The 14,001-nt window shown below is 41.8% G+C and overlaps 1 protein-coding gene across 4 annotated transcripts in view; it reads right to left on the reverse strand.

The window, feature by feature from the left end:
- Positions 1 to 14,001, reverse strand: part of DAAM1 (dishevelled associated activator of morphogenesis 1) — a 232,703-nt gene that overhangs the window by 33,648 nt on the left and 185,054 nt on the right. For all 4 annotated transcript variants that reach the window (XM_040332233.1, XM_040332231.1, XM_040332232.1 and 1 more), the window contains 2 exons: positions 4,196 to 4,280; positions 2,031 to 2,137 (listed from right to left, as the gene is read on the reverse strand). In XM_040332233.1, the coding sequence (XP_040188167.1) occupies positions 2,031 to 2,137; positions 4,196 to 4,280 (192 nt within the window). The remainder of the gene's footprint in view (positions 1 to 2,030; positions 2,138 to 4,195; positions 4,281 to 14,001) is intronic.

The following is a 14,001-nucleotide window of genomic DNA, read 5'->3' on the forward strand; positions in this document are numbered from 1 at the left end:
TATTCTGTCTGTCTACCTTGCAGACATTAATTTTAGGCAAAACATTTTTTTCCTTTAGTGACCCTTTAACTGGTCGGGTGATAATCCTGCTGTCGTCAACAGTTTTCCGCACCCCAGTGCAGATAGCTCTAGCTGACTGATCCTGGGAAAATGTGATTAGTCAATGCTTTGGAAAATGAAAATTTTTGATCTAAAGTAGGTCAAATGTTTACATTTTCCAAAGTATGACAAGCAAGCATGTCACTAAAGGTTTCTTCACACACACACACACTACCAACTGCCCCCCACATACACACAACCCAACTCCATTATAAAAAAAAATGGGGAATTAAAAAAAAAAAAGAAGAAAAAAAATCTTTAATGGTCAGCTCTGCACATCCCAACTTCCCTTTAATCATCTGGAGCCTGACCATAGTAAACCGCAGTGAACACTGTACATATAGAACATTTGTATAAGCCAATAGCTTGAATTATGAATCTTGTTTCACTCTATAAAACAGGTCATAAAACATACTGCATTGATGAGCAGCCGAGACTCGTCTGGGCTGGAAAAATAATATGCAGAGACAAGCTGAGTCAGCCTGTGTTGCATCAAATTTTTTTTTTTTGCTCATCACTTCTGAACTCCGCAAAGGAAAGATCTCAAACACAAAACTATTTATACACAGTATATTATACATACGCACAGTTTTTTATGAAAATTTCATTATACAAGATCTCCAAGTTAGAAACCAGTGCCAAAGTGGTATGACGGTTACCACTGCTAACATTTCCTTCTAAAATTACTAGTTTTTTGGTTGCCATTTTGAAACAATGGCGTCACTGCTTCCTGAGTCAATGGCTTGCATGATTCAGACAAGAGGAATTGAACTTGGGACCGGTTCACACTACTGCGACTTCAAAATCGTGCGATTTTACCGCGACTTCGCAGCCGCGATCACAATTTCAGGCTCACACAAAATCGGACAAATCCGTGGATTTTTGTCCGAAGGGCAGTGTCCGTGAACTTGTTCTGTATACAGAAGGCAGAATATTTTCAGCCAACATACACCAAACTACATGGTTTTTAAGCTGTTTAGCGCCACGCTTTGGGCAACGTCTGCTAATGCTGGCTGATGGTTAGCATTGGTTCGGAGCATGCGTGTTTGTACTTTGGATTTTAGTCCGATGGACTTGTGTACACGCAGTCGTATAATCCGACAGAACACATTTGTTGTCGGACAATTTGAGAGCATGACCATCCAACATTTGTTGTCGGAAATTCCGACAACAATTGTCCGATGGAGCATACAGACTGTCAGATTATCTGACAAAACACGTCCATCGGACAATTGTTGTCGGAATATCCGATCGTGTGTACGGGCCTTTAGGTCATGGCTCCTAATCTGCATATTTCTTCTACTTCCAAGACTGTGTCACTATATCAACATAAAAACTATGGGGTCGTACCTTTTAAAAAAAAAAAAAAAAAAAAAACAGACATCTCATAAAATTTGAATTGTTAGCCACATGGTGCGAGACTGTGGACTGCCTCACACTGCGCAGAAAAAGTACTACATATTTACATCGCATACCGCCTACACACATCCGCAACAAAGTGAGTGAGACCAGACATTTTGCCTTCTCACGCGTTGGGACTGCGCTGGAATAGCTGCCCAACACAGTCCCACCACATTTGGTGTGAATGGACTCCTAAAGATTCCTTTACATGCTCAGGTCAGTCTTCATTTTAGTAGGCATGTTCCATTTATTAATTCTGAAACCGGTGATCAAATTCTGGAAAATGAGGTGGGAAAATGAGTCAGTTACAGTTGAGGTAAATTACACATGCTTATGATGCTAAATTTGGCCTAGTCATCTAGACTTCAGTGACCTCAGGTAATGAAAGGGATAATGAATGAACAATACAGTTCAGAAAGATGTCAATACTAGACTAGAATCCTACAAGAAGCTTTCAGTGCCATAAATTAACAGACAGCTGAACTTGTGAAAGATGACCTCTTCAAAGAATGTGGCGGAAAAACACAAACCTGCTCATCTCGAAGAGGAATCGGTCCGCTTTGGCCATACGATCCAGCTCATGTTTGTGCTCCTCCAGCAAGTCAATGTCACTCTTTTCTGGAACAAACTTCAGGAGCTGCAAAGATTTCACAGAATACTTCTCAATGAAAAACGTAGACACCAATGTTCAAAGCCTATACTTCCTGCAGATGCATTTTCCTGCATCTATAATGTATTAAACTAGTAATTTTTACACATTCCTATTTCACCCACCCGCATCCAACTTGCTCAGTGAACTATGACTGAGCATCAATTTTTGGGGTCTAACTGTGCTCAGGGTGGTATTTAAATACCATACTGCTGCTTTGCATATGTGAATAACAACATTCTTTTATAAAAGCTCTGACCCATGTGCCATGTGATTATTGTGCCAACAGCCAATGCTAGAACATGCATCGGTGAATGCATGCTGGTTGCTTCATAGATTTGCAGCCACTTTTAATTGTACAACATACCAACTGAAAAGATGATTTTTTGCTTCTTGATCGACAAGTAAGTCCTTTAGACAAGGGGTCTCCAAACTTTTCAAACAAAGGGCCAGTTTATTGTCCTTCAGACTTTAGGAGGGCCGGATTGTGGGCAGCATGGGCAGAAAATGTCCCAGGCCCGGTGTCAGTGAGAATAAATGAGGGCCTCAAGGTTTGTGGTCAGTAGGAGGAGTAGTGCCCGTATTAGTATGAGGAATAGTATCCCATCATTGCTATCAGTGGAAGAAATGGTGCCTTCTTGTTGGTGTCAGTGGGAGGAATAGTACCCCAAGGGCCAGATAAAGGCTAGCAAAGGGCCACATCTGGCCCCCAGGCCGCAGTTTGGAGAATACTGCTTTAGACCCATCCCAACAGCTATTGCACACACTTTCACCTACAGTTAAAGTTGCTCAATTCAGCCATATATTTCCAGGGGTGATGAGATGAAAACGATCATGATTTGTAATTTTGAGACTGAATGCCAACTCCACCTTCCCTTTCGCCTGCTTCCCTAGGAACCAGCCCATAAATACCATTATGTTAAACACAGCCCTGCCTATGTTCCTCCTCTTCCAAGCCCTAATCTAAAAGCCCTAGGCCCACCAGTCATGGCCTTAAATGCACTGTGTTAAAGGCAAAAGGGACACTAACAAAAAGAACGACATAAGTCGTCTGCTATCAACCAACCAAAATCTACTCCAGATACCCAAAGCCAGATACAAGTCCAAAGGAGAACGAAGATTTGCGGTCCAAGGACCCAGACTATGGAACGCTCTACCAACCACCATCCGATTGGAGGTAAACCACCTGGCCTTCAGGAGAAAGATCAAGACCCATCTCTTCTGAGGGCCCAGGGAATGGATACCAAGCACCCAGAGGCGATTCAGTTTGCATGTGTTGCGCTATATAAAAGTTTCTCACTCACTCACTACCTTTCCATGGGCGACCTATCATCTATCTGCAATTAACCTGCCATTTATATTTCTCTTTGACAGATTGAATATCTTTGTGTATCTTTAATAATTATGTTACCAATTTTTTTTTATGTTACCTTCACTTCTTGTCCTATTCAACAACCTAGTACCCTTGCACGACAGCCCTCCACCTCAGCACATTGCAGGAGTAAATTCTTGAGGAATTTTTAGGTTTTTAGGCACCGTCAATGGTGCGTTCAAAGGGGGGGGGGGGGGTTAAAAACTGGGGCCAAAGCAAGTTTTTTTGTGCCATGTGGCAGATTATTTTATTTTTATTTTATTTCTTCAGTGGCAATAGCTGTCCTGCAAAGCAGACCTTGTATTTTCATATAAGGTCTGTTTTAAAAGCAACAGTAGCATGCTCAGCTAGCTTAAAACTACACAAAACATAATGTGATTCAGTTTCCAAAATACTGTTCACTGCAAACGCTGCAACTCTTAATATTTCACTAAATTAACTGTTCTACCATTCACCCGTTATGTAACATAAAAGCAGAACTTGATACTGCACAAAGCTGAAATTCTCCAACATCTTGACATTGTGCAATTATCTACGGCTCATCTGTCACTATTTGGTTTCAGAGAGGTAATGTCTCGGGATAAGAGGTGACATGGCTGGAGGTGTCTGTCATCCCCTCTGAAGGAAAGGTCAGCATTGAAAAGACAGATAATCAGCATCAGTATCGCCCTCACCTGTTCCAACATGTCTTTTGGAAGGTCTTCCTGTTCATCCATTGACAACATGGCACGCTTGATTTCATCATTCGACAGTTTCAGCCTGCAAGAATGCAAACAGCAGAGCTTGTATAAAGAGAGTAATGCGTGTCACAGCACAGGACCATCAACAGCATGCTACAATGACATGTACCCAACAATGAACATGATAGAAGAGTTGCATTGGACAACTATATGTATTAACAATAGAGACTATCTCCAGACCATTCATTTCAACAACAATCTTCCCATAAGATTATATGTGCATTTAAATATTATAAAACATGGTAATAATCTGTAAAAGCTTCCTGTGTGTAAATATCCAAGGCCCAAGACTGCTGCTGGACTTGCCATCTTGTAAATGATGACAACCGATCTGGCAGACTGAAAGCCATCTTTCAAGTGATACTCCATAGCACATGTGTCAAATACAAGGGAATCTGGCCCTCCAGGCCATTTCATCTGGCCCTTACATCTCTCCTGGAACTGCAGCACCCCCTCGTCTCCAAGCCCACCATGTCTCGGCATTCAGCAGCAGACAGGACAGAACTCCTCCGTCAGATCCTGTGCTTCTCCCTGAAGCCACGCAGTCAGTAGCAGAGAGAGAAGGGCAGAACTCATCCTACAGATCTGGTGCCATTCTGTGCAGCCAAAGTACCCCCTCATCTCCACATCCCCTAATCTCTGCATTCAGCAGACTCTGGCAGCTGACTCCAGCCTTCCCCTGGCCCTCCTCCAGATCCTGCAATTTCTGCTTCCTAGCTTTGCAGTAGTACAAGGTTGATTGGGGGGGGGGGGGTGCACCGATGTATAGGATGGTGGGGGTCTGTTGACATCTAATGTAAGGGGAAGGGGGTGCTCTGGAATTCTAGTCCTCAGATACAACCGGCCCTTTGAGGGCAACCATAATGCCGATATGGCCTGTGTTGAAATGGAGTTTGGACACCCCTGCTAGTATTTCCCTTTCTTCCTTCCCCAGTGGCTATATACACAGTGATATGGGGAGGTAGGGTAGGGGGAGAGGAGCTGGACCAGCACAGGCAGTAATAAGACCTTCTCAGAAGAGAAGGGCCATGACATGCAAGGCGGGAGGGGGTATTGCTACAAAATGTACTCTTTCTAGAATACTCAAATTCCTTAGCAAGCTTCAAGGCTTACAAGCAAAAGGAAAAAACTAACAGTATAAAAACTAGATTTTTTTGAAAATTTTGATAACTGCAATCTTTAAATGGCGACAGGCTCTATTTAATGTAAAAGATCAACTTTACACAAAACAAATTCCAAACTGGCATCTGTTTCATGAATCCAGTGGGAAGATATCAATGTAAGAATACCATGACCGGCTTACAGCCCCGACCAAGTCAAATGAAGATCATGTACAACCCCAAGGATCACACAACACATTTAACAATGGAGAAATTTAGCTACAAGAAAGTGACACTGTTGTCACAGCTTTGTCACAGAGCACCGAGAAGTCAAAGTCTTCATGCGAAATAACCCATCCAAAACTAAAATAAAGGGTGGTATTGGTCTAAAAAAAAACCAAAAAAAAAAACAGAATAGATTTGTATGGACATAAGAAACACCATCTCCCGATTTTAACTAGACCAGAGTTCCAATTAGTCATTTAGGGAAAAATAAATAATACTTAAAAAGTGGTTGTAAAAGGCTGAAGGTCTTTTACCTTCATGCATTCTAGGTATAAAAAAAAAAAAAAAAAAAAAAAACTTTCAGTGTGCAGTAGCCACCCAACCTCCCTAATACTTACCTGAGCCCCATCCCGATCCAGAAACATGCACAAGAGCAGCGGCTCTCCAGGGTGGGTCTCTTCCTTCTCATTGGCTGAGACAGCAGGTGCCATTGGCCTTAATCACAGCCAGTGAGCCGAGGAGAGAGCAGAGGCGTGGCCGAGTCATGCTTCGTGTATGAATAGACACACAGAACAGTGGCTCTGGAGCAAGCCTACTCAGGTACCTCCATACTAAGCTGCTTGCTATGGGTGCACTCGGCAGGATGGAGTGGCCAGGAACATCAGCAGGGAACCCAAGAAGAGGAAGATTGGGGCTTCCCTGTGCAAAACCATTACACAGAGCAGGTAAGTGTACAGGTTTGTTTTTTATTCTGCCTTTATATTACTCCAGTCTATGTAAAGCCAATTTTGTTCTTGAGCTTTGGATAGAGCAGGGAAGAGTTAAAGCCCCTGTAATTAATTTTATGATGCTTGTGTCCCATTGGCTAAATGTATCCTCAAATGTATCCATTGGCTAAATGTATCCTCAAATGTATCCATTGGCTAAATGTATCCTCAAATGTATCCACCCCATCTAATCATGCTCTGCAGCTAGTTCCATTTGTACCACCTCCCCTCCCTTTAGAATTTAAGCTCTATGAAAACGGCCCTCCTGTACCTTCTGTATTGAACTTTACTGTAATTGTGCTGTCTCCCCTCTACATTGTAAATCTCTGCATTAACTCTTGTCGCTATATAAATCGTCAATAATAATAATTTAACAGATTGTAATTTGCCAGTTGTCACGGAAATAGGTGACCCTCTTTGTAAGATTACCAAAAGAGATTTTGAGGGGCAGTCACTGTAAAGTGTTTTCTTTTCCCATCACATTTTATCACTGTAAAAACGCAACCAGGAAAAAATAGGGGTGACACAGACAGAAATATAAATCTAGGGTTCCAATACATCCTCCCTCCCATCCAAAACTAAAGAGAAATGTCTGTACATCAAGGAATTGTATTGGTGTGACTGAAACCTCTCTCTCCCCCTCTACAGCATTCCCCAGCATTAAATTATTTTCATATATATTGTTTCTTTAGTGAGATTTATTTTTTATTTTTTAATAACTTGCTTTTGTGTCATTACCAGGCTTGTAAAATTCTTGCAGGGGTAGCTGCTGGGAGGAGAGAACAGAATGGTATCCTATCAGCTATTGTCATTGGCCACAACTACATTTCCCAAGGGCCCTTGATTTACACACTCTGGGCCGGATTCAAAAATAATTTACGTCAGCGTATCAAGAGATACGCTGCGTAAATACTAAGAATAGCCGGCGTATCTTTTCTTGCTATTCAGAAAAGAAGATACGCCGGCTTTCTCCTAAGATACGAGTGGCGTAATTCGCTTACACCGTCGTATCTTAGTTGCATATTTACGCTAGCTGCTAGGTGACGCTTACGGCGGTTTTCACGTAACATATGCAAATGAGCTATTTACGCCGATTCCCGAACGTACTTGCGTCGGCGCGTCGCAGTTTACGTCGTTTGCGTTAGCGTTATAGCGGCGTAAGGTTACCCCTGCTATAGGAGGCGTAGCCAATGTTAAGTATGGACGTCGGGACAGCGTCAAATTGTTTGTCGGTTACGTCGTTTGCGTAAATCGTTTGGGAATGGGGCTCGACGTTAGTTACGTTCACATTGACAAAAAGCGTAGTGATTTCGCGCATGCGTACTGGGAACGTCCACGGACGGCGCATGCGCCGTCCAAAAAAAACGTCAATTACATAGGGCCATGATTCATTTACATGAATCACGCCCCCACTTCAGCAATTTGAATTGCGCGGGCTTCCGCCGGGCACTTTACGCTACGCCGGCGCATATTATGGAGAAAGTGCTTTCTGAATATGGCACTTGCCCATAATATTTGCGGTGGCGTAGTGTAAAGAGGAAACGCTACGCCGCCGGATAGATACATCAAATGTATCTGAATCCGGCCCAGTATGTGCGCAGGCTCATGGAATTCTAAGCAGCAACATTGTTTTGCTGGATGTATCTGGAGAGGGCCAGGGAGGGATGGGGTAGGCAGAGTTCTGTAGTCCAACATAAGGGAACTCAGGCAGGGCATATAAAGCTTCTTGAAATTTCAATGGAGCAAAGGCAGCAATATCAGCCAACAGGAAGTTGGGAGCTGAATGGTTTTCTGTCAGGATCAACAGTTATTTTTACTGTACCTGCAGCTTTAAATAAAAGGGATTAAAAGTGGGGAAATGTGCATTGCACACACAGCGTAGTGCAAAGATGTACTTTTTGTCACCATCACAAAAATATTGCATCTGACAACTGTGTGCAACATATTTACTGATAAAAATAAAGATATTTACTAAAAACTATTTCACATGTTCTTAAGTATGCTTCGTTTTCATATTTACAGACACATGGGTCCATTCACGGAAAACTGCAAATAAAGTCGTCTGCCCAGCTAAAGTAACAGGAGCTTGAAAAAACCTATAGGTGTGCTCATAGAGGTCACTTTTTATTCCCATAGTTTAAATCTGTTTTCCAAAAGACAAAGCATCTTTTTCCCCCATTATAAGAAAAAAATATTGTATCTGACAACTGTGCCTGATATATTTATTGATAAAAATAAAGATATTAAAAAAATATGGAAAGAACACATGGAACAATGTCATTATATTATTAACCACAGTTATCAATATACAGGTCTTTTTTTGCCAGTGGCCATTAATGGTCGTCCTTTGTTAAAATACATCAAAAGGCTTTAAATCCACCAAAAAAAATATCTAAAAGGGCGACTTAATATTTGTAGTAACATGTATTCTCTTGCACACACATACAAAACATTCATCTGCCAACCACAATACTGAACTTGTCCATGTCAGTACTGAACTGCTCAACATTTGCCACGTTATAAATTCCCAGGTTCACACGTTAGAATATCCATTGTCTAGTACAAGGCCTACAGGCAAAGTACATAACGCAGATAGGGTGGGGGCCACTCTTTACACTGCTGAAAGCCTTGTCACATCCCAGCAATGTTTAGACAATACAGATCCTTTACACAAATTGGCAAATTGATTTATTCAAAGGCAAGCAAGTAGCTGAATTTGCTCCAGTATGAGCCTCTTGCAGTCCTTATACAGCAGAGCTCAGACTGGGGAGCGAGAAGCAGTAGAAGGATCCAATCAGTTGTACTGCAATGCTTATGTACCAACAAGAACATGCTGACAGGAGGAGAGTGACAAAGACACCAGCTCATCAGTGCGTTTTCCCTTTCACTGTCCAGCAGGACAACGACCCTAAACATACAACCAGAGCTACAATGGAATGGTTTAGATCAAAGCATATTCATGTGTTAGAATGGCCCAGTCAAAGTCCAGACCTAAATCCAATTGAGAATCTGTGGCAAGACTTGGAAATTGCTGTTTACAGACGCTCTCCATCCAATCTGACAGAGCTTGAGCTATTATGCAAAAAAGAATGAGCAAAAATTTCACTCTAGATGTGTAAAACTGATAGAGACACCCCAAAAAGACTTGTGGTTCTACAAAGTATTGACTTAATACAAATGCACGCCATACTTTTCAGATATTTGTAAAAAAAAAATTGAAAACCATTTATCATTTTTCTTCCACTTCACAATTATGCGCCACTTTGAGTTGGTCTATTACAAAAAAATAAAATACATTTACGTTTTTGGATGTAACATGACAAAATGTGGAACATTTCAAGGAGGTATGAATACTTTTTTATGGCACTGTACATTCGATGACTTGATGAATGTTGTTTGAACTTCAACATTTTGTTTGCTTTTAACATTCAAGTTGAAAAGTGAATGGACTTTCTGAACGAAAACCTCATTCACGGTTAGAAATTTGTTTGAAAACCAAAAAAGGTTACCATCCTGTTGCTCCGATTTTCTTGTCACTGCAGTTGAAAAACGAAAGTCAGTTTGACCCCCCTAATGGCTGGAAAATCAAACGAATGTTCAGAAAATTAAAATGTTCTAATTCAATTCTACCAGTGTATGGCCAGCTCATCTGATCTGCAGCAGACAAGATTCAGGCCTTCTGCCCTGCTAGGTAGAGCTGTGTAAACATCAGTAATGCATGGACAGAAGAAAAAATAAATCACTTGACAGATAAAACAAGTCCCATATATGTAGTTTTACTGTCTGTCTGCAGTTCAGCTTTAAGCCCAGGTTCACACTGGGTACGATTTGGTACGATTTGAGATTCTATTTGAGATGCGATTTCACGTCAAATCGGCGGCATTTGCCGGCAATGGCACCGTCCTAATCGGTGCGACGCGGCATCTGCGGCGCTGCACCGATTTCAAAAGTAGTTCCTGTACTACTTTTTTCGATTTTGGGCCGCGATTTACATTGAACCCTGGACAGATGTCTCTTAAATCGCGTCCGAAATCTCAGCAAAATCGCAGCCGCAAAATCACGGTAAAATCGCAGCAGTGTGAATCTAGCCTAAAGCGGAGTTCCGCCCCAAATTTTTTTTATTAAAGGTCAGCAGCTACAAATATGGCAGCTGCTGACTTTTAATATTAGGACACTTACCTGTCCAGGGATCCAGCGATGTCAGCACCCGAAACCGATCTGTCCCTCGGCTCCTGGGTGGAGGTGCCGCCATCTTCAGTAAGGGAATCAGGAAGTGAAGCCTTGTGGCTTCACAGCCTGGTTCCCTACGGCACATGCGCGTCACTGGTCCCTGCTGTGTTCTGGGACCTGTGTGTCTCCCAGAAGACAGTGTGGGGGGCGCAGAGGAGGGGGGCGGATGTGGCAATCTATCGCCAGGAGTGGGAGCAAATACCTGCATTAGACAGGTATCAGCTCCCCTCTGAAAGGTACCAAATGTGACACCAGAGGGGAGAGGAACTGGAAAAGCTAAAGCTCAATTTTTTGGTGGAACTCCGAACTTTCTAATTATTTAGACATTTTCAATACATGTATACATGCAGGACCATCCTTGTAAGCAACATCTAGTGGAGTGGTCATTAACATATTCGACTAAATCCAGAGCTCTGTCAGACTAACTACGTGTCCTCTCGCGAAGGAGCGAATAGTTCGTATTGAGCATTAGCTACATAAACCGGTTAAAATAAAAAAGATTTTAATACAGTACATTTACTTCAAGTGTCTCATTTAGTATGAAAGAGCCTATTATAATAATTCAAAATGATGTAAATAGCAAAGAATTTTTTAATCTAAAGCAGGCCCTGAAATTCAGGGTGGTGATAAGCAGACATGGGATTTTTTTTTTTTTTAGCAGCAAACAAACCGATATAGCAAGAAAAGATTTCGAAAAAAAAAAACAAAAAAAAAAACACGAATGGGACGATATCATCTCTTTAAGTACATATCATTTATCTATTCATGTGTTTGTAGAAACACGTTATTTGCAACACAGCAGGGAATATTGCTTTGTTACTCTGTATACATTGGCACTGGATATATACATGTCTGTTGTTCTTGGCAGATGTTAATGGCTGAGGGGCGTTTGTAGAGGTGGGGGAGGGCGGTGGAACACATTAAGATCAAAGCCAGCAAGGTCTAATCACTGAAAACAATGGCAGTTTATGAAATAATCCCTTAGGTGTTTAATTTCCGTAGCACGCTCTAGCACAACTTTAGTGCTTCAAGATCTGTTTACTTTAAACAAACAAAAACTATCTTGTGTTCTAGAAAGGCTACTCTGTTCTTTCCCAGGGAAAAAAAAGGCACATTTGGGTCCAATGTCTTCCAATGCTTTAAATAAAAATGGTCTGTATTGGTCCCCCCAGTAACCAGATTCATGGACTTCTCCATGCATAGGGGCTCATGCATATGGGTACAAAAAGTGAAATTCAAATGCGCAAGATTTTTTTTCAGATTTAAACACTACCCCCCCATTATAGCCAATCTGAACACAGCTTTATTATAACCAAAATAGCCAATGTATACTTTTTTTATGGATCTAAACAGCTGAATTATAGCCAATGTGTACCGCTTTTTTTTTTTCTGGCTCTGAAAGCAGCACGAGTCTTTTTCTTTCATGGATCTGAACACAGTTTTATTACAGCCAACATGTAAACCTTTTTTTTTTCCTTTTGTTAGATCTGAACACCTCTCTGTTATAGCCAATGTACTTGCACATAGCGTTCAATGCATTACCAAAAATAAACCTTCAGTGTGCATCAGCCACCTCCTACTTACCTGAGCCTCATCTCAATCCAGCGATTTTGCGCGAGGGTCTCGGCTGTCTGGCACTCTCCCTCCTGATTGGCTGAGACACAGCAGCTTGGACCGTTGGCTCCCGCTGCTGTCAACCAAGTCAGTGAGCCAATGAGAAAAGAGAGGGGCGGGGCTGAGCCGTGGCTCTGTGTCTGAATGGACACACAGGACAGCGGCTCAGGCCAGGTGCCCCCATAGCAAGCTGCTTTCTGTGGGGGCACTTGGCAAGAGGGAGGGGCCAAAAACTCTTTGCTAATCCTTAAAGCGGGGGTTCACCCTTAGAGGGCACTTTTCCCCCTTAGATTCCTGCTCGTTATTACTAGGGGAATCGGCTATTTATTTTAAAATATGTGCAGTACTTACCCGTTTACGAGACGCATCCTCTCCGTCGCTTCCGGGTATGGGCTTCGGGAATGGGCGTTCCTTCTTGATTGACAGGTTTCCGAGAGGCTTCCGACGGTCGCATCCATCGCGTCACGATTTTCCGAAAGAAGCCGAACGTCGGTGCGCAGGCGCAGTATAGAGCCGCACCGACGTTCGGCTTCTTTCGGCTACGAGTGACGCGATGGATGCGACCGTCGGAAGCCTCTCGGAAGACTGTCAATCAAGAAGGAACGCCCGCTCCCGAAGACCCATACCCGGAAGCGACGGAAGAAGATGCAGCTCGAAAACGGGTAAGTACAGCTCATATTTTAATATAAATAGCCGATTCCCCTAGACCGAACGAGCAGGAAGCTAAGGGGAGATTTTTTTTTTTTTTTTTAAATGGGTGAACTCCCGCTTTAACCACTTAACCCCCGAACCATATTGCTGCCCAAAGACCAGAGCACTTTTTGCGATTTGGCACTGCGTCGCTTTAACTGACAATTGCGCGGTCGTGCGACGTGGCTCCCAAACAAAATTGGCGTCCTTTTTTTCCCACAAATAGAGCTTTCTTTTGGTGGTATTTGATCACCTCTGCGGTTTTTAATTTTGCGCTATAAACAAAAATAGAGCGACAATTTAGAAAAAAATTATATTTTTTACTTTTTGCTATAATAAATATCCCCCAAAAATATATATAAAAACACATTTTTTCCTCAGTTTAGGCCGATACCTATTCGTCTACATATTTTTCGTAAAAAAAAAAAAATCGCAATAAGCAGTTACAAAATAGGGGGTATTTTTATGGCATTTTTATTAATATTTCTTTTTTGAAAACCATCTTTAATGTTAATTCCCAAATTGTGTTTTATTTTACGCAAATTGGCAAAATGTATTCTAACACAATTCAGCACTCTGGGTTCTTGCTATATACAAGTATTGTCAGCCAGTCTAAAAACTACAAAAATTAAATAATCACTCATCTTTCTTAAAGTGTGATGAAAAACTAAAATAAGGCTGTAAATTGAACATTAAAAACAACATAAATCCCCTTGAAGTAGAAGTGGAATTGTGCCAAAATTTTGCATGTAAAATGACACCGTATAATCAAAACTTCAGCACGCAGTTATGTTGTATTTTCACCTTCGGCAAAGAAAAATGAAGGGGGCGTGATTACGTCATCTATCCTCTTACTTGTGGGGAGTGTCAGCCATGTTGATTTTAGGGTTGTTTGGTTTGGCATCACCTAAGTGAAGCACAAAAGTCACTTGGTGTCTGGTTAGTGCCGCCATGACATCATTGTAAGGACTCAAGAATGGGGTGAGAAAGATCTCTCATATTAAAAAAAATAATAAAAATAAAATAAAAAAAAGTTGCCTGTGTATTGCTTTCTTAAATCCACACACAAGTGGTGTCTAAATGTATATAAACTTCACCAACTCTAGACCCCACC

Source organism: Rana temporaria, chromosome 13, assembly GCF_905171775.1.
Source record: "Rana temporaria chromosome 13, aRanTem1.1, whole genome shotgun sequence".
NCBI lineage: Eukaryota > Metazoa > Chordata > Amphibia > Anura > Ranidae > Rana > Rana temporaria.